Genomic DNA, 24,096 nt, shown 5'->3' on the forward strand with positions numbered 1-24,096 from the left:
GCTCTGGACCATGAGCACACAGACCTCAACCACACAGGGCTGAGACCAACCACAGGTGAAAACAAGCTGCTTTAATGTGATCTCCCATTTGAGAAAGTTTGCTCTCATCTTCCCATGCACAGAGAAAAAGCCAACTCAGAACTCTCCTTTTGCAATCATGACAGCAGGAATAATTGCTTGCTCTTTAATAAGAGTTAACATTTATTGAGCATTGACTGTATGCAGGGCACTAGGTGGAGTCAGCACATGATTTATTGCCCTTAACTCTCACGAAAACTCTGTGAGGGCAGGTCTTCTTTGTCCCTCTCCAGGGACGAGGACACCAAAGCTTGGAGAATTTGGGGGTCTGGCCCAAAGCCCTGTGCAGTTAGTAAGTGGCGGGGCTGGGATTTCACACCATGGCGGTGCACTCTCCAGCCCATGTTTAAACCAGTGCTTCTCACAAGCACAGACACACAATTAAGCAACAAAGGCTTTATAGCTCTCAGCTGGGAGACTAAACGAGAACGTGATGCTACCATAATAAACCGGAAACCAAGCTTATCATCACATTCATGAACACCTGGCCCATGAGAGGTGCTCCATAAATGCTTTGAAATGAGGTGGCATTTCGTTCCAGGAAATGGAAACCAACCCAGTGTCACAATGACACACTTCACCCACAGGGGAAGCTAGGAGAAACTTATAGAGCACTCACACATGCAGACAGAGCTCTCCTTGGCAGGCACACACAGTTACTCTGCAGGTCCAACCCCCTCCAGGCTTAGGCCTCCCAGTGACCTCCCCCTCCTCCCACTTCCGTCCCTGGGTGCTGAGATCCTGGCAGAAAGACTTTGGGCTCTGTACCTCAGTAGGCCTCCTCTGAAAACAGGCGCTGTAGGAAGGAAAGCCAGCCAGCACTCTCCCCAGTAGCCCACAGTTCAGAGATACATAAAGCGAGAAAAAGATAAGGGAAGGCACCTGAAGAGTTCTGCTTTTCTAAAGAGAACGATCCATCCTGTCCCCCAGGAAAAGCCACCGTCCCTGGGATCGCGCAAGTTCATTTTATTCATTCATTTCATAAACATTTACCGGACATCCCGTTCAGGAGACAGGCCCCGTCCTGGAGTTGGCTGGCTCATCTACACCCTTCCTCCACCGGGAGGAGACCCTTCTCTGCCCCGGGGAAAGTGCAGCCCAAACACACACACACACACACAATCCGCCGGCCCCTGGGGCACAGCGCAGTAAGGGTACACAAAGGCCAAGCGTACGCACCCAATTTAGAGGTGTAAAGACTCCTTCTGCGGGGTGGAGGGAGGAGGAGGGACAGCAGGAGGTGGGAAGGGGTGAGGGAGGGAAGGAGACGGGAGAGAGAAGAGAGAGGAAGACAGCAGCAGCCCGGCAGTATTCTCCCCCAGAGCCACCTCTGCCAACACTCTGGCCCCGTTTTAATTAGGTGCTCCCTTTCTCTCTCTGATTAATCTTCGAAAGAGCCGGCCGAGTTTAACCACAGCAAACACGATGATCCCCGTTATGACGGCCTGGGTAGCTAAAAGCAGAAAATAAAGCCCCCAGAACAAGTTGTGTGGTCTTGGCGTGGACCCCGGATCCCCAGCTGCGCCCGGACCCCGGGCTCCGAGCCAGCGGGCGCCAAGGCCGGCCGGGTGGCGGCTGGGGCAGGGCAGGGAGGCGGGCCGCGGGTGTCCGGGCACTCCGGGTCCTTGTCCTGCAGCGCCCAGAGCGGCAGGCCGGCGCGAGGTCCGGGACCGCGGCACCTCGGGGGCAGGCCGCAGTCGCAGCGCCAGGGATGGTGGCCCAGCCCGACTTCCGCCTGCCGGGGCAGACCCGCGAACGCGTCAACGGGCAGGGTCTCCAGCTGGCTGCGCTCGAACTCGACCCGCTCCAGGGCGCGGAGGTGGCGGAAGAGCGCTCGGGGCCGGGCCCGCAGCCGGTGGCGGCGCAGCGACTCGCAGTGCAGCGGGTCGAGGCCGCGCAGCAGGGCGCCGGGGAGCGTGGCCAGGCGGTTGGAGTGCCGCGCGAGCTCCCGCAGCGCCGCCAGCCCCCGGAGGGCGTCCTCGGGCAGCGCGCGGAGGCGCGGGCTCACCATCACCCCGAAGGCGCGCAGGCCACTCAGGGGGCGCAGGGCGGCGGCGGGCAGGGTGGGCAGCTACGTGCTGTTCAGCCACAGCTCCCGCAAGCCGGCCAGCTCCCCGAAGAGCACCTCCCGCAGCTCTGCCAGCGGGTTCTCGAACTGGGTCAGGAAGGGCAAATCGCGCGAATGAAGGAAGAGCGCGGTGGGAGGAGGAGGAGCAGAAACTCCAGGCGGTTTCTGGAAAGCGTCAGGTAGCTCAGGCTCCGGAGTGTGTCGAGCGCTCCGGGGGCGATGGAGCGGAGGTGATTCCCGTGCAGCGGCAGCTCCTTCGGGGCGCGCAGGGGGCTCAGCAGCCCGGTTCCCAGAGCCTCGAGCCGGTTCGAGTGGAGCGCGAACTTCTCCGGCCTGGCCTGCGCCGCAAGCAGTCCCCGGGGCAGGTGGGACGGGTTGTTTGCCGACACGTCCAGCAGTCTCAGGTTCCCCAGACGGCTGAGGAGGCGAGCGGGAAGCTGGTTTGGGTTCAGGAAGAGCTCCCACAGGTGAACCAGTTTCCCAAACATGTTCTGGTCGATGTTCTTCAGCTCGTTGCGGTCCAGAAACAGCTGCTCCAACAGCACCACCTTGTCCACCAGCGCGGCCGGCAGGTGCGTGATCCCGTTGCGCGACAGCCGCAGGGTCTTAAGTTTGATCAGGTCGTGGAAGGCGCCAGGGGCGGTGGAGGCGATGGGGCTGTCGGTCAGCATCACGCGCTGCAGGACCGTCATGCCGCCGAAGCTGTCGTTCCGCAAGGTGCCAGGGCTCATTCGGAAGAGCAGGATGTGCGTGAGGTTGGCGGGCAGGCCAAGCTAGGCGGGGCGGGCCAGGGGGCCCCCGGAGCACTGCACGGTGTCCCGCAACACGCACTTGCAGGCCGGGGTGGGGGCAGGGGAATGGCTGGGTGCGCGGGTGTCCCAGCGCCGCACACAGCAGGCGCTCCTCAGCATGTCTGCAAAGGCGACAGCGGGACGTCTGCAGGCGACACGCAAGGGCTGGCGCTCCGGTTCGAGCCTTGGAACCGTGTAGAGGCAGGAGTCTTTCGCCCGGACTGTCACTGATTTGAATGTTACCCAGACACAACTAAGTAGCCCTCTTTTCCCAGGAGGGCAGATGTTCCTGGGTGGTGGAAACACATTCGCTTCACCCCGAGAGGTCCCATTCTTCGGTTCTGCCGATTTTCTCCTCCCGGTTGAAAGCCCCGAGATTAAAGCGTTTTCCAGCTATAGTGAAAAGCCAGTGCTTTAAAATCTTTCCACAGAACTAATGAAAACAATCATTCTCACATCGAGGCTCACAGACATCACTGAGCAGGCCCCACGGTGAAGACAGCCCTGCTCTTCCTGCCTTTACTCAGCGGTGGCTATAACCAAGTCAGGACGGTAACAGCGCAAAGTCTGGGAAAACAACAGCAACCACCGCCCGATTCCTTGCACAATTGTGCTATGTGCACAGCACCTATTCTACAAAAACAGAAACACCCTCAAATAGCGAACACCTTCAGTTAGCCACAGCGAGAAAAACAGGGAATACCTATCACTTTATGCCATTCATTAGTCTCAGCGTTTTATTTACATTAATTCATTCAATCTTTACAATAACCCTATGAGGTAGACCCTATTCTTATCCCGGGTTAAAGAATAATGAAACTAAGGCACAGAAAGGGTAAGTAACTTAACCCGGATCAGAGAGCTAGAATCTGAGAATAGTATTTCTGTCTCAAAAAGGAACTGTCATTTCTAAGATGCTTAACAAAAAATATGAACTCGTGGCATTGAATTACATGTGAAATATACACAATACTACTACTCTGCCAAAAACATTTCTCAAATGTAATTTTACGCAAATAATTTCTTGTACAAAATTTTATAATTTATGCCCATAACCAAGCCCTCAGTTACCTTGGCCTTACCTAAAATGGTGCTGTACCCGAAAGTAACTGAAGGACTCAGGGCTTTGCCTGTGGTGCAGCACTTTCCGAAGGAAGAGGAAGTATCCTTGCATCCTGAGGATAAAGACTTTACCAGAATAAAAGTCATGGGAAGGACCCTATCTCAGAGGGCAGATTCTGGTTTTTAATGACAGAAAGCTTCAAACTGAAAAAGAGACCATGTGTAATTTAAATCCTACTATCAATCCTGAGTAAGAGCAGAAGAGATGGCACACTATGACAGTGATGCTAGGACAGCGTAGTGACACGGCTGGATCACTGTGGCAACCATACCCCTGGATGGACCACACTTCCGTCCAATCTTCCTTTCCCCACCACATTGCCCCAATTCTCTATTCCAGTTCTCTTCTCCCATTCTGAGGAATAGTAAGGCCAAAAACATTCTCCAGTGTGTTTGAAAATGGCACCACAGTGTTGAAGGGTGTTCGTATATTCAATTTAACTTAGGAATGTCCAGCTGCTTTCTACAGTAGTACCCATATGTAATGTCACCTACAGTGTATGACAGTTCCTGTGCTCACAGCTCTGCCCATACTTGGAATTGATTTTTTCAATTTAATTTGTTCCATTCACATAAAGTCATTGTCTCTGTGGTTTTTTCATTCTTCCCCATTTCATGAGCATGAGCATCTTTTCATATTTTTTTTAAAGATTTTATTTATTTATTTATTTGACAGAGAGAGATCACAAGTAGGCAGAGAGGCAGGCAGAGAGAGAGAGGAGGAAGCAGGCTCCCTGCTGAGCAGAGAGCCCGATGCGGGGCTCGATCCCAGGACCCTGAGATCATGACCTGAGCCGAAGGCAGCGGCTTAACCCACTGAGCCACCCGGGCGCCCCATCTTTTCATATTTTTAATGCCCACTTGTGCTTTCATTTTCTGAGATGTTGGGTTCTTTTGCCCATTTTCCTTTATGCAAAATATGTATTTAAAAAAAAAACTATATATTCTGGATGCTAATCCTTTTGTCAGTTTTTTGTCGAATATCTTCAGCTAGTTTGTGGTTTGCCTTTTTCATCTTCTTCAAGATGTCTTTTGATGGACCTAAATCTTAATATAGACCAAATTATCAATCTATTACGATTTATGTTTTTTGTATCAAAGTAAGTTCTCCTCTCTTCCCAAGTAAAAAGAAGAAAGTTCTCCTATAATGCCTTACTGAGTTTTATAGTTTTGTCCTTTCTTTTTAGGTCTTTAATCCATATTGAACTGATATTTGCGTATGATGTGTTTGAGTGGAATCCAAGTTAATTTTTTTTCCATTAACATAACCAGCGGTCCTAGTCCCATTTATATATAACTAAACCCCTTCCTTCAGAGCTACTATGTCAGTATAGTCATGAGTCCATATCTTATGAACGTGTGGATCTGTTTCTGGGCTATTTGGTAATCCCTGCACCAACACCATACTGATAGAACCTTTTATTGTTTAAAGCCTGAAAATATCCAGCATTTTAAGTGTGAAGAAACAGACATTCTCATACTACAATGGTGGATCATACATTGGAAAAAACTTTGGGGGAAATATTTAGCAGCATCAACCAAATTAAAAATACACATATCCTTTGTCCAGCAGGTCCACTGCTAAAAATACGTCCTAGGTCTAAGCTCATTAACATTTGAGCACAAAATGGGGCACCTGGGGATTCAGTCAGTAGAGCACACGACTCTTGATCTCAGGGTCGGGAATTCAACCGTTAGGTGTGGAACCTATTTAAAAGTAACTGTGCACAAAAACACTGCAGGGCTGTGTGTAGTAGGAAAATAAAGAGAAAACCTTAAGTGGCCACTAACTGGGAAGTAGTCATCTAAGTTATGAAACATCTGTGCACTGGGATGGCTTGTGGACTTTTAAAAAGAATGAATCTGAGCTGCAAATGCAGACATCTCTCTCTGGTACACAGAACTATGTGACACAAGGGCAGCAGAGCATACACGTATGGTTCTATTTGTGTAGATTTTAAATCAGAGTAAGACTCCATGTCAGGCTCCTGTAAGCGTCTGTGGCCCTTTTCCCCAAAGCACTCCGATCAGAATGATCTCCAACGTTTATTCTTTGAAAAGAGCAGAACATTCTGAATGCCCAGAAGGGTATGAAGTTGCAGTCAGTAGAGGAACATTGTGGAGTCCATTTGCTGAAAAATTGGATGAGGTACTGAGAAGTATTTCAAACACTGAAGTCGGTGGTTCCTGTGTTTTCATGTCCTTTGAATTTTGGACCCATGTAGCAGGTTAGAAATTCACTATGCTAAGAGGCAACTTCTGTATAAGTCACCCCGGCCTCTATGGTTTGGCCTTTCCAAAGCAGAGCTGTCTGCCTGAATGAGACCCGCTTGTCTCCTCAGTGAGGGGAGACTCTATGCACTGGAGGGATCTCTGTGCACTTACAGAGCAATCACAACTCCAACTCTGAACAGTGACTGTCTCATCCAAACTCCTCCTACTCCATCCTTCCCTGCAATACATACTTGAAACACAGCACCTGGCAGTGACACCCTGGGAAGAGAGAGACATGCAGAACCTCGGCCCTGCCACTTCTGCTACACAAAACACAGTGAATGGGAAGAACCTGGGACCCTAAACCTCCACACCGCCCAATCAATCACACCACGGCCAGCCACATAGGCCACAGCAGGAGGCAGGCCTCCTGTAGGACCTGAGACCCAGAAAGACCGCCCAACCCGGCACAATGCCTTCTCAGGGTTTTCTAGGACCAACAGTTAGTTCCACAGTTTCTCCCTTCCTGGGAATGCTCCTTTTGCACCCATGGCTGCCACTTCATTTCAAACTTACAATGCGTTACGTGACATTAGCTCTGCATTTGACCTTCCCGACTGTTAACAGATAAGCCTGTAGTCTTAATATTTTACAATTTCCCTCAGACCTCCTTATACTTACCATCGGTTCTACACTGTATCTAATGAATGGGTTTCCACGGGATGGCCACACACATGATGTGGTATCTATGTGGGATGTGGTATTTATTCCCTTCAAAAATACAAAGTTAATGGGGCACCTGGGTGGCTCAGTTGGTTAAGCAGCTGCCCTCGGCTCGGGTCATGATCCCAGGGTCCTGGGATTGAGTCCCGCGTCGGGCTCTCTGCTCAGTGGTGAGCCTGTTTCTCCCTCTCTCTCTGCCTGCCTCTCTGCCTACTTGTGTTCTGTCTGTCAAATAAATAAATAAAATCTAAAAAAAAAAAAAAATACAAAGTTAAAAAAAAGGAAATGCACAAGCATGAAGTAGAAAAATAAATCCAGAAGGGCAGTATTTGTATGGCTAAAAGGTGAACAAATGTATAAGGAGACAGAAAAAAAAAGTTATTTCATTCATTTAAATTTTTATTTTGAATAGCTTCAATTCAAAAAAAGATTTCATAAGGTTATTTACAGTGAATGTACAATTATGAATGTATGCCTTTTCGACATCAGGGTACCATTCTTGAGCAGCAATACAATTTAAAAAATATAAAGATGCAGTATCATTTCTGATATAAAGTTACTTAAGAAAAATCCAAAGTCTTAGGGAATTCACAAATCATAACAGGAAGTAACTATCTTATTAATTTAATGTGCACATAATTACCAAATTTTATTACATTAAAAATGTGTAAATGCCCACAGACTGTACAAAAATTAACATCCCACATTATGTCAAAAGTTCCCAACCACCTCCCACCATAAATATACAAAAACCTATTTTCAGATATTGCAAAATTGCATGCGTGCGGTCTTAGAATGTTTTCTAAAGCTTGAATTTTGCTCTTTTCTGGATATTGTACTATAGACATTTGGGGAACAGAATACATAAACACTGATATGTTATTTGCCATGCCTCTGACACTGTGCAGTATCTTCACAAACACGGGAGACAAAATACATACAGTTAAGACTGCAACAGTTCTGTTTAAATGCAAGTGCAATTTGGAAAGCTCTGAATGTAAGAATTATAAAACTAATATAAAAAGTATTTCTTTTGTTGTTGGCTTAGCCGCTTTTATTCAAGCATTATTTGCAGCATTGCTTTACAGCAGTTGGTGCTAGAAGATACAAAACATATAGTTACCACTATTTATATTTGAGGGAGAAAAAAAACTTTTAACAACCCTGAGGGAGACACACATTAAAAATCTTGTTATTTATTTAAAAAGTTAAAAAGTTACATATCGTTATTTAACAATTATTTTCCCGGACATTTCTGTCCTTAAGTATGTGCATAAATAAAATTTAAATCGGCAATATTTATTAATCTTTAATACATCAAAATAAGATATGTACAGATTTTTAAATTTCGGTCTGTATACACTCAAATAATTTAATGTGAAGTTTAGAATCAAAATTACTATGTAACGGTGACCTACAGAGAGAGAACTCAGTCTGTCTATGGCACTGAGTAGGACCCACACCTGGATTCACAGGCATTCTTTAAATAACATTCTGGAAACCATCAATTGCAACTTGAACAACCCACCTTCTCTATGTTCAAATCCAACATCCTACAAATGCTCTTCCACCTACCTAAAAACCTCATTCCTTTGAAAACAATATGGACAAATGAGATACAAAACCCTTATAAAACCGAAATGTTAAAAAAAAGAAGGGTGTAAAAAATACAGCTCTTTACGATCATGCGCTTTAAGATGTTAAATACAAACCGATAACTGGATTTTTAAGCTGCTACTTAGCAATTACTTTAATTATATGCTTCAGTATTTAAATCAAAGAATAAAATTTACAATTCTGGGAAATCACTTAAGAATAATGCTTGTACACACTGAAAATGAATGTGGAAATTAGAAAATGATCAGGAGGATAAGTAACTATAGAAAACAGTGCTAATTCACAGCTCAAGAGGTCTAAGATGCATAGCTTCATAGAATCATTCATGGAACAATTGTTCTTATCTAATGTGTATTAATATCATATTCTACTTTTTGATGGAAAACTTCGATTATATTTTTGTAAGAATCATCAGTGGCAATAGCAGTAACAGTGATCCTGAGTGTAACTTACATTTTCCTATAGTTACCTAACATCATTCAGGTCTCTGCAGCATAAAAAAAGAGAACCATGTGGTTCTATAGTTCTGGCTAACATTTGATAAACTGGTAAATATCTATCAGGAAAATAATGATCAGCTGGAAGTGGAAAGCACAAGCCTGCTACCAGTTAAGGAAGAACATAGGATAACATCACATAGTTTTAGGAGTTCAGTGTCCGTTTTATAGCAATATCAGTTTCCTTGTTTATCATAACTGTGGGCTTTGCCAAACTGCTGGATCTTACCTAGAAAGGCATTTTTAAAGTTACTTTAATTTTGTTTAAAATTTAAACATAACCAGACAAAAGAGAAAGGTGAAAAATACTTTTCACATTTCTTTTGGCTCAATGAATGTCTATTCTTTTTTTTTTTTTTTTTTTTTAAAGATTTTATTTATTTATTTGACAGAGAGAGATCACAAGCAGGCAGAGAGGCAGAGAGAGAGGAGGAAGCAGGCTCCCTGCCAAGCAGAGAGCCCGATGCGGGCCTCGATCCCAGGACCCTGAGATCATGACCTGAGCCGGAGGCAGCGGCTTAACCCACTGAGCCACCCAGGCGCCCCAATGAATGTCTATTCTTTAACTTTATTTCAATTTTTCTTCCTCCCAGAAATTCTTACAACCAAAGAATGTCCTTTGTAAACATCCAACCTTAAATAGGTAAGCTCTGGCCTCTGGCGCCACCTAATGGCATAAAACAAACGCACCAAGTTCCTACTGCTTTGAAAAAATAGCTGTCACTCAAAACCACTCACTCATTTTTAAGCCTCATTATTTATAGAAGAGACATGTACCAACCCTTAAAAATTTTAGGAGGTTGAAGTCTAACTCAAAAACTAAAACAAAACAAAACCCAATGCATTATTATCCTATGCTGTTAATTAGAAACATAGAAGAAAATAAAAATATTTAAATGATATAAAACCTGAGGGTGGGGGGAAAGATGTGAAGAGATATTAGACAGATTTGTATCTACTGCCAAAAAAAATTTTTTTTCCTAGTGAAAATGGTTCTACAACATTTAAGTGAAGTAAATTATACTAGTGACAGCAGACATACCACAAGATCCATTTAATAACTTTGAGGGACATCTGAAGAAGGCAGTGAAGCACCTTGCGATTAGAAAAATAAAACCCAGGCAGTTTGTACAGAAAATATAAAACCATAAATGGAAATTACCTGAGTTGTTCTATAAGCAACACCATAAAACTCCTAGGCTATCAAAGGGAACTGGTGTATGTATATACAGAATTCTTTGGAAGAAATTTTGGAATCAAATGAAACAGGCTTTCTACCTATTTTCACTGAAGGTTAATTAACACCCATTTTATTTACCAATCACAAATTTAGGGCCGGTATGTAAACAAGGACTTTTTCTAATAAGGGGGTTGTGAAAATAAATTTAAATGGATAAACCAAGTCTCAAAAGCTAACGTTTAAAAACCTACCAAATACCACTTTCTTCTGTACCCTATATAGAGTATCACTGAGGGCAACAAGAAAATTCTAGAAGTATATATAATATGTAGTTACTGAATGAAGATACAGGACTTTACAGACTGACTATTAATTTAACTGATGGGCCAATCTTTTTGTTTTGTTCCATTTATTAAAAAAAGAAGAAAAAAGCTCTCTATCAGCTACTGTATTAGAAGGGACATAAATTGAATTGGTGCCATTCTGACACAAAGGATCAGAATGTCCTAAAATTACATTCTCCTGCTACTAGCATATCACCAACAGTGATGCACTGCTATGTTATGGTGATGATTTGACATGATCCATTCTCCTTAACTAAAGCTTTAGCTTCTGTTGTTGTTTGAGGTTTTGGTGGCCATTCTGGATCAACCAAGAGCTCTTGAGCCAGATACATGTACTTTGCCTTTGGTATCTTCTTTCTACAGCGCAAGGCCCAGGACAAGCAGCATTTCCCCCACCGATCCACTGACTCCTAAGAAAATAAGGGGAAAAAAAGAACACACTAGTAGATTAAGGTCTGCTTGTTTTTAACAAAAAAAAAAAAAAAAAAAAAAAAAAAAAAAAAAATTTTTTTAAGCATAATACATCAAGACAGAAAAATAAGAGGAAAGGACTTCTGAGTACAACAAATAAATGAAAAAAAAATCCAAGTTAAAAAAAAGTCAGCTTTTAATTATTTAGGAATATATTTTTTAAGATTAGACTTTTTAAATTATCAATGCAACTTCATTTTACTTAGTTTTATGTACCTATCCTCTTGTGTACAGATACATTTTAAAAATAACTTGCAGATCTGGATTCTTTAACACAAAATATCAGATGTGTTAAAATAAGTTTAAACTATTCAGAAAGGAAACATTTTTAATATTTAATATGGAAACCCTAATATTCTATCCCAGGTTATACCACTGCTCCTAGCAATTTAGCCAGATGACCATTTTTGGAAGAAAGCAGCGTAAAAATATTATTACTATTAATGTCATCTTTCAAAAAAATAAAGCACAATGAAAATATTGTTCGGCCAAAATTAGAACTCAGATCGTGTTTACTGTCAATCACTTCTTTTCACACATTTTCATCAATATAAAACATTTTTTCATTTTATAATTATGGTTTCCCCTGGTGTTCCACTATTGGAAAGAAGTATACAGAAAGGTATAAAATCAAGTACTATTTCTTAGTATTATTTCATTACAAAAAGCTCTGCTGGCACTAAAATCCTTCTGGATCAGTCCTGATGTTTTTAATGAACGTGATCTTAGATAAATTAATCTTTGAAGAACAAAAAGGCGGTCCCTAGTTATTATACAAAAATGTAAATTCAGAACGGGCCCTCAGAATTTAACTGAAACTTGAGATAAAAAAAAAAAAACACTGAAATAAGATAACTAAAATGACTATACTAAGACTTTAGTTATATTCACCTCTGAAGAACAGTCCATTTCTAATTATTTTGGCTGTTGCTCTTTCCAAGCAGAATTTAAATCCCAGGTTGTTTTGTTGTGCCATCAACCTGTAACTCAAGTTGCAACTAGGTTTTCTCTCAACTGAAGTACTCTCATCAAACGAAATGTAATAACTGAGATAGGCATTCTCATGGCATTACCCAAAATGGTTTCATCATCAAGGAAGGCAAATTTGCCAGAACATGTTTTGAAACATGTGTTTCTAAATTGGCCAGCAGAGAACAAAAATAATTTAAAAACTCTTTAGAACTTTTAAAGGTCTTCTAGTTCACTGTGTCAACAAAACACAGTAAGCTACTCTGGTGCCAGGGATCACAGACAATAATAATAATCTGTATGAGGATGGGCGGGGGCCACTGGGCATCATTTATCTAGCAGCCTCTTCAATGTCATAGCTACAGAGTTATCCTACCCTTAAAAGACATCTACAAGAAAATATCTGGCATTAGGATACAAAAGAGACTAGGTGATCCAAGTAACACACACAACTGACCCTTGAACAATAATGGGTTTGAACTACGCATGTCCAGTTAATGCAGATTTTTTTTTTATAAATACAGTCACTATGGTACTGAAAATTTTCTCTTCCTTATGATTTTTTTCTTTAAGATTTTATTTATTTATTTGACAGAGAGAGCACAAGCAGGCGGAGTGGCAGGCAGAGGGAGAGGGGGAAGAAGAAGCAGGTTCCCCACTGACCAAGGAGCCCAACTTAGGGCTCTATCCCAAGACCCTGGGAGCATGACCTGAGCTGAAGGCAGACTTTTTTTTCCCTCCTTTTTAGCTTTTATTCTGTCTTCACCTGGAGATGCCATGTCCCTCTGTGAATCCCCACATCTCAGTTTCTCCTTTCCTGGAGAGGACCAGCCTGTTTTCACTTCCCTTTCCAAATATCCAGGGATCTTTCTATCCCTGTTCACTGGTCCTTGCTAATGGCACAGGATCTGAAGGCAGACTCTTAACTGAGTCACCCAGGTACCCTCCTCATGATTTTCTTAGTAACTTCTTTTTTTCTCTAGCTTACTTTAAGAATATAATATGTAATACATACAACACACAAAATGTGTGCTAACTGCTTACATTATCAGTAAGGGCAATAGCAGGCTAGCACAAGTTTGTTGTTTTTTTTTTTTAAGATTTATTTACCTGGGCAGTGGGGGGTGGGGGTGGGGAGACAGTGTGAACACGCAGGGGAGGGGAGCCTGACCCGCGGCTCAATCTCATAACCCTGAGATCACAACCTGAGCCAAAATCAAGAGTTGGACAGCTTAACTGACTGAGCCTCTCAGGCGCCGCAGTAGTTAAGTTTTTGAGCAGTCACAATTTATTCACAGATTTGGGGCCGCAGAAGGAGAGGGCGGTTAGCACCTCTAACACCTGTGTTGCTCAAGGGCCAACTGTAATTCCTGTCCACATACACGTGTTGTGTAGGCACATACACGGTACACCTTAATATTTAACCTAACAGGGGACTCACTGCTTGGATCCATCTTTTCCCCAGTATTTAAATTCTTCAGTGCTAATTGTGGAAAAAATCATTGTTCGTAAATCAATCTGAAAGCTGTCATTTTTTTTTTTTTTTTTTTTACGGCTTGTAGCAGTGTTAAAGGACCACAGGAAAAGGCTAACGGTGAATGCTGACTTTTTAAACAAGCTAAAACATATAGGTCTTGTCTGTCCAGACTGAAAGGCCATGCGACAACGCACAGCAGGCTGAATTAAGTCACGGTCCGGTGTCTTCAAATTTAAGAAACAGACATGCCTAAGCCCACGGTTTTCTACCTGGAGGAAGTGAGGCAAGCAATAAAATTAAAGCTAATCTCACTGCAAACAGAACCACAATAGGAATCTTTTAAAATTATTAAATTAAAAAAAAATCTTCATTTCCTTATTAAAAACAAGTAATAAGTAATAGTAATTAAGACAAAATAAATTAAGTCACAAGAAACACTAGGGAATCCCCACCCCCCCTTCCACTATAATTAGAAACATTCTGTTCTGTACACTTTCCCCAAATATCATACACACAAAATACAGGCAAGCATAGGTTTGTTAGTTTACAAACACAAACATACCACATACATCCTCAAATACAATATAATTCACCAGCAGAGAAAAAGAAAAGGTGCTACAGGCATGCTAGAATGAGAAATGAACCAAGAGAGAGATGATGGTAGCAAGAGAAAGGCAAGTTCTGTGCCTCAAGAAGGCGAAGAGGTAAAGCATCACGGGGCCTAGAATGAGCACTCAGGTCTCCCCAAACATCTCGGCTTAAGTCCCCGAAGCAGGAGAACACTATAATTACAGCAACTGGATCTTCTCATTTGCTCCCAAAAGGGATGGTTAAATCGCCAAGTGTATCCCTCAAAGACCGGTAAGAGGCTACCATGGTCCAGCAAAGAGACCACAAAGAACTTTCAAAAAGATCTACAGCTAAAATTCTCCTGCTTCTTAGACCATTCCAAGCTGTTCATTCTAGAACAATGCCAGTTTACTTTAAGGACATGTTTTCATGGGTAGCATGTAAAATACAAAGCCATGCTTATGGGGAAAATGTTGTAATGATACTGTGGTTTTCATAATAGTCTTCTTCCATACCAATCCTGAATATAAAATAAAGACAATCAGAATAAGCATTCTATCTAAATAAGCTCAAATAGTATTCTAGGTGGCATAAGGATTACAGTTAATACTTGCTTTTGCCCACAAAAGGAAAACATAATCAAGCACAAATCTTCAGGCAGGATCAAACTACATGACATGATCCTAGGTCCACATCTACCACTAAGTGGCCTCAGACATGGGATACTAACAAATCCTTCTTAGTAAGACAATATGCAGCACAGATCTTCCTAAACAGGGGTAAAGCTTTATAGAAAACTCTTCTTGCAATCAGAAACCCTGAGTTTCAACTCCCTACTCTATCATTCATTAGACGCATAATGACTTGACAAGTCAACTGAATGTTGCTTCTTTCTATAGAAACTGAAGTTAGAAATACCTTAAGATTGGGATGATGCTGGAGGTGCTGTACAGTGTGCCTTGTAGCTCACCGATATTCTAGACAAAGTTACTAGAGATTTTCAGTTAGGGCTCTTGACTTCCCAACCCAACTGTCTAAGACCTGGTGCCTAATCCAGGGTCTCCAGCTTTCAAACTTTCAACCCAACTCAGTGGCCCTTGGGTCTATATAGTAAGGAAGGAAAAAAAAGAAATAGTGTTTTTTTTCCCCCAGAATACATACAGCTGGTTGGGAGTTGCAGTCTGAAAAGATCTCATGGGATTCTTAGTAGTAAAGAGCACAGAGCAGGCAGATGTGGAATGAGTTTGTGGCAGAGAATTATTACAGCAGCCACAGAAGTCCCTGATAGCAGGTTACTCTCATTTTCTTTTTCACCTTCAACCTTGGCACCAGGACATCCTGGGACTAAAAATTCTTAGTGGTGAGGCTCCTGGATGGCTCAGCATGGCTAAACATCCAGCTCTTGATTTCAGCTCGGGTCATGATCTCAGGAATCATGGGATGGAGTCCCATGTCAGGCTCCACACTGAGCATAAAGTCTGCTTGGGATTCTCTCTCTCCCTCCGCCCCTCCCCACGTCCTGCTCATGTACACTCTCTTGCTTTAAAAAAAAAAAAAAATCTTTGTGGTGAGGGGTTTGTCATGCTTACTACTCTAGGATGTTTATTTAGTAGCATCCTTGGCTGCTACCTATACTACATGCCAGTAGCAAGCCCTCCCCCTCCAACTGTGACAACCAAATATGCCTCCAGATACCAGCAAATGTCGGGGTGGGGAGGGGCAAACAGAACTGTCTGACTGAGAATCAGAGCCTTATGGTAATAGGACTAGCTGACTGGTTCTTGAAGGGTCACAAATATGAAAAGTGAAACCGCATTACACACAGGTGTATCAGAAGATGAAACTGTATCACTCTGTGCTAAAATACTAAAGAACTTTTTCTTTCTTTCTTTCTTTTTTTTAAAGATTTTATTTATTCATTTGACAGAGAGAGCACACAAGCAGGAGGAATGGCAGAGGGAGAGGGAAAAACAGGCTACCCATTAAGCAAGGAGCCCCACACGGGGCTTGATCCCAGGACCCCAGGATCAATACCTGAGCCGAAGGCAGGTGCCTAACCAACTAAGCCACTCAGGTGCCCCCACAGAAGTCTTTTCTAAAACCAGTAATTTTTAAAAATCCTTTCTTAATCATGACTACAGGAACTGAAGACTAAAATTCCTGTCTGCTCCATGAATCTCAGGACAAAGTGGCAAACACAGGGATGGTGGAGCTGCCTATGCTAGACCACTCTCTACCTTCACTCTCTACTCTGAATACTTGAGTTAGGACTTTATGTGAGAGACACAAACTCTTAAAAATAAGGAGGACAGAAACTAACAAATTTCTAGAAAACAGGGATTTAGCAAATGACTGAATTTTCTCCCACTTAATCTTGGTTATAGAGTGAGGAGAAATTTCCAATTCAAATATTTTAAAGGAGGCTTATGATACCCACTTTTAACTAAATAGGGGTATAATGCCTCCTCAGAATCTGTGTTTCCTGTTTAAAGATTTTTTTTTTTTTAAAGTAATCTCTACACCTAAAGTTGGGGTCAAACCCACAATCCCAAGATCAAGTGTTCACAGGCTATACTGATTGAGCCAGCCAGGTGCATTTGCATTTCCTGTTTAGATCAACAGTTAGAGAACTCTTTAGAGTTGCTGAAAACTCAATGTAAATGTTTTCCTTGTCCTGGGCCTTTGCCAATACAAACATTTCATATGGGGACTGATGATATGAGCCAGATTCTACCCTTTGAGGTCATGTAGTGAGGTAACCCCAGGGAAAAAACTTGGACACAGAGGATATTTAGCTAAAGACATGAGCCCCTGAAACAGCTGTGGCCGTATCACTACCCTGCTTTGAGAAAAAGGAACTGAAGCTGAAGCCAGACTCATCCTATTACTATCAAAATCTCATTCTTCATCATAAAGCAGTAGAAAAGGAAATAGCGTTCCACAGACCTCTTACAAAGAAAGCAATCTGTGATATTACTCTCGGCATCAAGCCTGCCGAACTAGCAAAATAAAGCTCAGGAAGTTGCTACTTAGGTAAAAGAAGGCTAAAAGTAAAGTGAATGGCCCAACTCAGAAATGTCAGGGAATCCTCTTGAACTCTGAAAGCGATCCCCATGCCTCAGGATGAGCAGAAGATTTAGAACTTAAATGTTTTTGTAAAAGCACATCACCTACCGACAAACAGCAATGGGTCAGATAATGAGGTGGGGAGACATGGTACTGTCACATTCTCTATACCTAAACGGGGGGATCAGAGCTGACTCAATGGTTTAAAAAAAATAAGACCGATCTTACATGCTACCTTGTATGTTGTATAAGTACATACATACAAATGCTTCTACACAAACCCTATAACATATATTAGTTATATTCTGTATGACTGTAGGTTATAGCATATAATGATACTTCAACATCCAAACACCAGGAAATGGGTTTTACTCTTTTGTTTCTCTTCTCTTTTTACTATGGAGCTTGCCTATCTGTCATATAACAGGCTACTGAATGGATCCAGACAATCAAGTCCTAAGCCATGATTTGTATGAAGATATGCAAGGTCTCTGAGAATTTTTCTAAAGAGAGACCCTATGTCTGGAAAAGCTAAAAAATCCATCCCAAATTAAGGCACAGTAATTGCTGGCAAGAGATCAGAAATAACTCCTCAAACTTCTGGCCTCAAACTCTGATTCATGAACAAGTCCCATCTCATAACTACAGTCATTTACATGAATCCCATTTAGGTTCTAATGGGACTCATGAAAACTGTAAACACAAAAACCAGAGAAAAATGGAAAACTTAACTCCCACCAGTGAGAACAAGATTTTTATAACACAACGAAGATAAGGATTGGAATGGAAAAGAGACTTATGAAATTTCTGAAGTCCTGAAAAGCCTGTAACAAATGTTTGCCAAGAATTTTCTAGGACTCCTGACAGGGAAATGAAATGCTGGGCATAGGGGAAAAGGTTGAGGCAACACACAACAGAACCCCATCCTACAGAAGGCAGGGCACACAACTAAAAGAGCCTAAATACACGTGAAGAATTGAGAGTAAGTGCTGATTTCCAACCTGTGGTGGCTGTGTGCTGGTGAAGCGATATTCTCCTTGTTTGTCTCGATTGAACACAACTTTCCAAAGGACCATGTCAAGGAAGAAGTTCTGAGAGATATTCCAGTGAGTTAAGAATTAAAAATGACTAAGTCATTCTTTATTAATGCGCACATTTTAAAAGGCTCATATAATGCTGCATCATTAGTGAAAAACATGACTTGGTTTTCATATAGACAATTTCAGTTAATATCTGAAAAGGATAAAGTATAACAGAACTTTTTTTTTCTTACAAGAAAATTCTTGTAACAAATATAAATCATAAAATTCTTGATAAAACGGGGCCTCTAAAATTTCTACAAAATAAGGCTTTTATTTGAATCCTTGGGTCTTTCCCATATTAAAATAATGCTTATAATTTGAGACTTTTTTCTTAACAATGAATTGCTTTCATTGAATAAACAAAACATTAATTCTGTATCTATGAGTATGATTTCATCAGAGTCCAACACAAATAATCTTTTGATAGTGAGCAAGAATAATAAATTAAGAGATTATGAGAGGATTCCCTAGAAATTGTTTTTCTTTAAATTTTATTTTAAATAACATTTGTGTGAATAGATGGAACTTACACCATAGAAAAAGGAAAGCTTTTAAAATATATTATCTTGGATGTGCTTTCTAGTGTCCATAAAATAGCAAAAATACTTTCCACTGGGCAACTTAAAAAGATCAGTAGCATAATATCCACACTGCCCACTATGGCCCAAATTTAAATACCAAGTCATCTTTTAGAAAGATAACAAATTAAGCATAATTTTCAAGTCAAGAACTATTATCACAAAAGTATACACATTTTCCAACAAATTATCTAACTTTAATTCAAAAGTTTGCTCTATAAAGAAACCCTTCACTTAAAAATCACAACTCTATCTCCTTCTTCCATTTCATATATTGCTACAGTAGGAGTGAATCATAACAGTTCTGAGAACAGACAGAATTTTATCAATAAGCAGCAAATAAGAACTTACTAGCTCCTTTTATAGAAGTCAACTTAAAGGCAATCCTAATAGGAGAGTAACTGTATAATATACAATGGATCAAAGAGGACATAAGACCTCCAGAGGAAACTCGGAAGTAAATACCAAAGGAGGCAGGTCCAGTAAGCAGCGCCAGTAAGTTCACAGTGGTCATTATTTTATGACCACTGTTAACTGTTATTAAAATTTATGTTTCATCGAGAAAGCCCCCTCCCTCTTTTCCTTCCTTAAATGGGAGATTTTATTGTATATCACAGGTCTCTGGTGGTACACACCCACTCTGATTTCATAGCACTGATTTACTAGTTTAGGGCCACCTGAGCACCAATCTTCTCCCCTTTCTATAGATCACTAATTTTTGCTATCTCACTGCTTATTTTCTCTTATCTGTGTAAGTGCAGCTGTGACATATCACTTAACCTAATAATTATCAGTTGTGTTTCTTTTCCATGGAAAAGGTCACAAGAGAGAGCTAAATCAATTTAACTAAAATGAGACTGAAACTCTTTGTGGGCTTTCATAATGTTACCTGTCCTCTTCCCCCAGGACTGATAAATCACCAAGAATCCCAAAGCAGCAACGTAGCCATCTGATTATCTGAAATGCTTACCTCCACCATGATAGATACAAGGGTATTGACAAGAATAATCATGAGCATAGTTATACGCCACTGATATGGTACACACACTATCTGTAAGACAAAAAATTTTTTATAAGACAAAAATTTTTAAGTTAAAATTGTAGTATGCAGTTGATATTACAGCATTATATCATAATTTCAAAATTCACTGAATTCCTATTACATATCAAGCACCTTCATATACATTATCTACTCAAACCTTAACAATGCCACAAAGTATATCCACTTTTCAGAGGATAAAACTCGAAAGTATAACTCAGGGTTAAAAGAATAGGGTACAGCAACTGAGCTTATAGTCAAATCCTATTTATGCAGACTGAAAAGCCCATGCTTTCTACTAGTTTATGAATTTCTAACAATTCCCTATTTTTAAACTAAAATCCTGTGTTTAAACAATGAAGCAGATACTGATCGAATGATGAAGTATCACTCAAAACTCTATATACTGTTACAGAAAGAACTGTAAAAATCAATTTAACAAATACAGTCTAAGTTTTCACTTCAAAATCTGGTTAATTCCTAAGATCTAAAAAATAAAACAAAAAAATCCCATTCATGCATTCACCTTTTAGTCAACAAATATTTACTGAGTACCCAGAAGACTGGGCTAGGTGCGGAGAAGTAATACGATCTAATATGTTATAGAAAAACACCTATGACTCCAGCAAGAAAAGATTTCAGGGGTGGAGACTCCTATAGTGATCAAGACAAGATGATGGAAGTCAAAACTAGTGATGGGGGCACAAAATAATAAATATATATTTGGTCTTGTGGCAACAGGAATGTCTTATCCTGAGCTTCTAAATGCCCTGGAATTTCCTGGGGATCATGTTTTTTATTCTAATTAGGCTACTCTTGGTGGGCTCCTGGATAACTTCAGGATGGGGCCTGGTCATCAGAAAGACTAAGCCCTGATTAGTCTTGGAATTTTCAGCCCCATCCTCCTCGGAAGGGAGAGGGGCTGGAGACTGAGTTAATAATTGACCATGACATGATGAAGCCTCCTTTAAAAAAAATCCCTAAACTTCAGGGTTTAGAGAGCTTCTGCTTTGCTCAACACATCCATGTGCTGGGAGGGTAGTACATTCCGACTTCACAGGGACAGAAGCTCTTATTGCTCGAGACCCTTCCAGACTTTGGCCTATCTGCCTCTTCATCTAGTCGTATATCTGTACCTTTATTATAAACCAATAAACACTAAGTGTTAACCTGAGTTTTACAGCAAATTATCAAATCTGAGAAGGAAGTTCTAGGAACCCTGATTTATAGCTAATTAGTCAGAAGTATAGGGGTTGGATGACGTGAGACTTTCAACTGGTATCTGAAGTTGGGGAGCACTCTTGTGGGACAGAGCCCTTAACTTGTAGGTCTCTGCTAATTCCGGATAGTCTGTATCAGAACTGAATTGTAAGATACCCGGTTGGTGTCCAGAGTCGGAGAATTAACACATTTGGTGTTAAAAGTATTGTGAGGAAACAACAGCTTCCCTTTAGGTGGCAAATGGGATGAAACAAAGCTAAAATAGACTGAGAGTAAGAAAACAGAGAATCTAGCAACTGACTGACCATGCAAAGAAGAGAAGGACACATATACACACACTTCCAACTTGGATAAACAGTGGTACCAAAAAAGATAAAAGCAGGGTTGATAAAAGCTTAGTTATCAAGATGCTGAATGAGAGAACTGACAGGTGAATCATGCGTATGATATTCAGTATGTCAGTGGATATTCAATTTTAAAGCTCAGTTGTGAGAGCTAGGCCAATACAGAAGATACTGAGGGGGAAGCCAGCACTACAGATGAGCTCATCCAAATATACAGAGTAACACGAAGAAGAACAATGGGACTGTGTGAAACATTAACATTTAAGGAATAGGAGGAGTCTGGAACCACCATGGAGAGTAAGAATAAGGAGTCCTAGGGTTAGAAAAAAATCAGAAGGGAGTACAGCACCATAAAATTACAGTCTCGAGAATGACTGCCTGGCTAACTTGTCAAAAACTGACAAGTGGTCAAGTAAGGCTGGAAAAAAACTAAAAGGACAAGTCCACTGGATTTAAGAAGAAAGCTGTTAATGCCCTTGACCAGGGCAATTTCATTAGACTGGCAGGGGTAGAAGCCAAACTATTTGATGAGTGTGTGAGAGGGGAATCAAATGCTGCACTCTTTCAAGAAATAACGTGAAGCTGAAGACACATGTGGCAGAAGAGAAACAAAATGGATTTTCTTCTGTTTTCTTCTTTTGCTCATATACACACTGCTGGTTCAGACTATAAACTGTCATCCTCTTCGAAGTTCAGTAACACAGCTGCTTGTACTGGAGACAAACCAACTATGAGCACGGGAAAGACTGCAAGTATACTCCTGTAATGCTGTACTACAGAGTAGTGAAAATGAAACGTACCAACATGGACGCATCTTAAAAATAATGCTAATGGAAAAAGCAATTCCAGAAAAATACAAACAGTAAGACATCACTGTCATACAGGTCAAAAGCAAGCAAAACTATCTCTCTGGTTTCATACAGTATGGTAAGTGTATAATGAGAGAAAAAATGAGAAGAGTGGTTCCCTCAGGTGTTTGGAGAAGGGTATGCTATAGTGCCTTACTGGTGTTGGTAATGTTACCGATTTCGGTTGGATAATGAACTTGTGGATGTTATTTTTATTACTCTTGTGCTTAACAATTTAATATACAGAACAAGTATTTCATCATGAAGTTTTTTTTTTTTTTTTAAAGATTTTATTTATTTATTTGACAGACAGAGATCACAAGTAGGCAGAGAGGCAGGCAGAGAGAGAGGAGGAAGCAGGCTCCCTGCCGAGCAGAGAGCCCGATGCGGGGCTCGATCCCAGGACCCTGAGATTATGACCTGAGCCGAAGACAGAGGCTTTAACCCACTGAGCCACCCAGGCGCCCCTCATCATGAAGTTTTTAATGAAAAGATGAACTCAGTGGAGTTCACTTTTAATGAAAAGATGGAACTCAGTGGACAGTGAAGAGGCAGTAGGTACAGACTATTCATGAAGTAGGTTGAGAAGGGACAGATCAAGGAACAGAGTCCAAGTTTTTTATTTTTAAAGACCAAAGAATATTTGTTTGTAGACAAGAAAAGGGAACCAGAAGCAAAGACTGAAGAAACAGGAAAGAAACTTAAAATATCAGCTAGACTCAAAGCTGTTGTTTCAATTATGTTCTTTATTCTTTTCAGGGTACATATGGGTTAATATAACTGCATCTTAGAAAATTCAGAAGGAAAAGATTATGGGGAAAACAATCTCTGTCCCCAGTAATAAGAGAGCAAAGGAGGGGGTAGATCATAAGTCCTAGCAAACCTCCAAAAGTCCCATTTGGCTGTGTAAGTATCATGTAATACTAACGCATCATTTTCTATTACTGCCTTACTGCTGCTATCCTACTTATTATCGCCCTCAGACAACCAGTTATAACTGATGTGCTGAACCCTTACCTGAAGAACCTGGTCAATAGAGGCAACTGGATGCAACATGATGAGTAATATGAAAACATACAAAATCATCACAGACACAACAAAAAAATCTGAAAAAGAAAGTAAAACAATTAAATTAGAAGTTCCTTAAAATAAAAATGCATATAATACAACTGGCATACTGGCAATCTTAAATTTGGTTTTGAATATATCTATTTAAGTTGGTGAAGTATATAAAGTCTGTTTTATGTTATTTTCTAGAGTACAGTACATTATTTAGGCTCAAAGATTTCACTTATGTGATACAGCATTTATAAAAGTAAGAGACAGACCTTTATGGACATTTATTTCTCTTTTTCCCGTAGATAGCTACTCTGGTAAGATAATCAAGCCCATATATAATTCGAAGACAGGAGACTACACTATGTAGAGCAAAATGAGATTATCATTTAAAACATGTATGCACTAATTACTCTTGACTATGAAAGTACTGAACAATATTTATTCCCAGTACTGGGTAAGCTATAATCCTAAATAAAGGCATTCTAATTTGACCATATTTCTGTTAAATGAATCCTACTTTCTCAACGACCTCCTCTGTAAAAATATTTCCAAAGAAAATGTTAGCTAAAATCCAGAATCTGAGCTGATTTACTATTTTAAATGTGGGCTCACTGCTTGCTGCAGTAGCTGGGAATGTTAAGTTCAATCAAGCAGTTTGCATTACTTTCCTAACTTTGCATTACTTTGCATTAAGTATTTTGCATTACTTTCCTAACTCAAAAATAAAACTCCCTGCTC

At 41.0% G+C, this 24,096-nt stretch overlaps 2 protein-coding genes across 7 annotated transcripts in view; both read right to left on the reverse strand.

Annotated features, from left to right (window-relative positions):
- Positions 1 to 1,430: 1,430 nt before the first annotated feature.
- On the reverse strand, positions 1,431 to 4,111 carry GP5 (glycoprotein V platelet). The gene is given in 5 exon segments (XM_053447775.1): positions 1,431 to 1,559; positions 1,562 to 2,281; positions 2,284 to 2,988; positions 2,990 to 3,059; positions 4,020 to 4,111. Coding segments are annotated over 5 exon segments (1,716 nt in total).
- Positions 4,112 to 9,899: 5,788 nt separating this feature from the next.
- Positions 9,900 to 24,096, reverse strand: part of ATP13A3 (ATPase 13A3) — an 88,375-nt gene continuing 74,178 nt past the window's right edge. For 5 of the 6 annotated variants that reach the window (XM_047733328.1, XM_047733354.1, XM_047733320.1 and 2 more), the window contains 4 exons: positions 23,317 to 23,405; positions 19,818 to 19,898; positions 18,189 to 18,278; positions 9,900 to 11,044 (listed from right to left, as the gene is read on the reverse strand). In XM_047733328.1, the coding sequence (XP_047589284.1) occupies positions 10,847 to 11,044; positions 18,189 to 18,278; positions 19,818 to 19,898; positions 23,317 to 23,405 (458 nt within the window). In that variant the 3' untranslated portion in view covers positions 9,900 to 10,846. The remainder of the gene's footprint in view (positions 11,045 to 18,188; positions 18,279 to 19,817; positions 19,899 to 23,316; positions 23,406 to 24,096) is intronic. The other variant, XM_047733362.1, reaches the window with a different exon arrangement.

The sequence above is a fragment of the Lutra lutra genome, chromosome 1 (genome assembly GCF_902655055.1).
Source record: "Lutra lutra chromosome 1, mLutLut1.2, whole genome shotgun sequence".
NCBI lineage: Eukaryota > Metazoa > Chordata > Mammalia > Carnivora > Mustelidae > Lutra > Lutra lutra.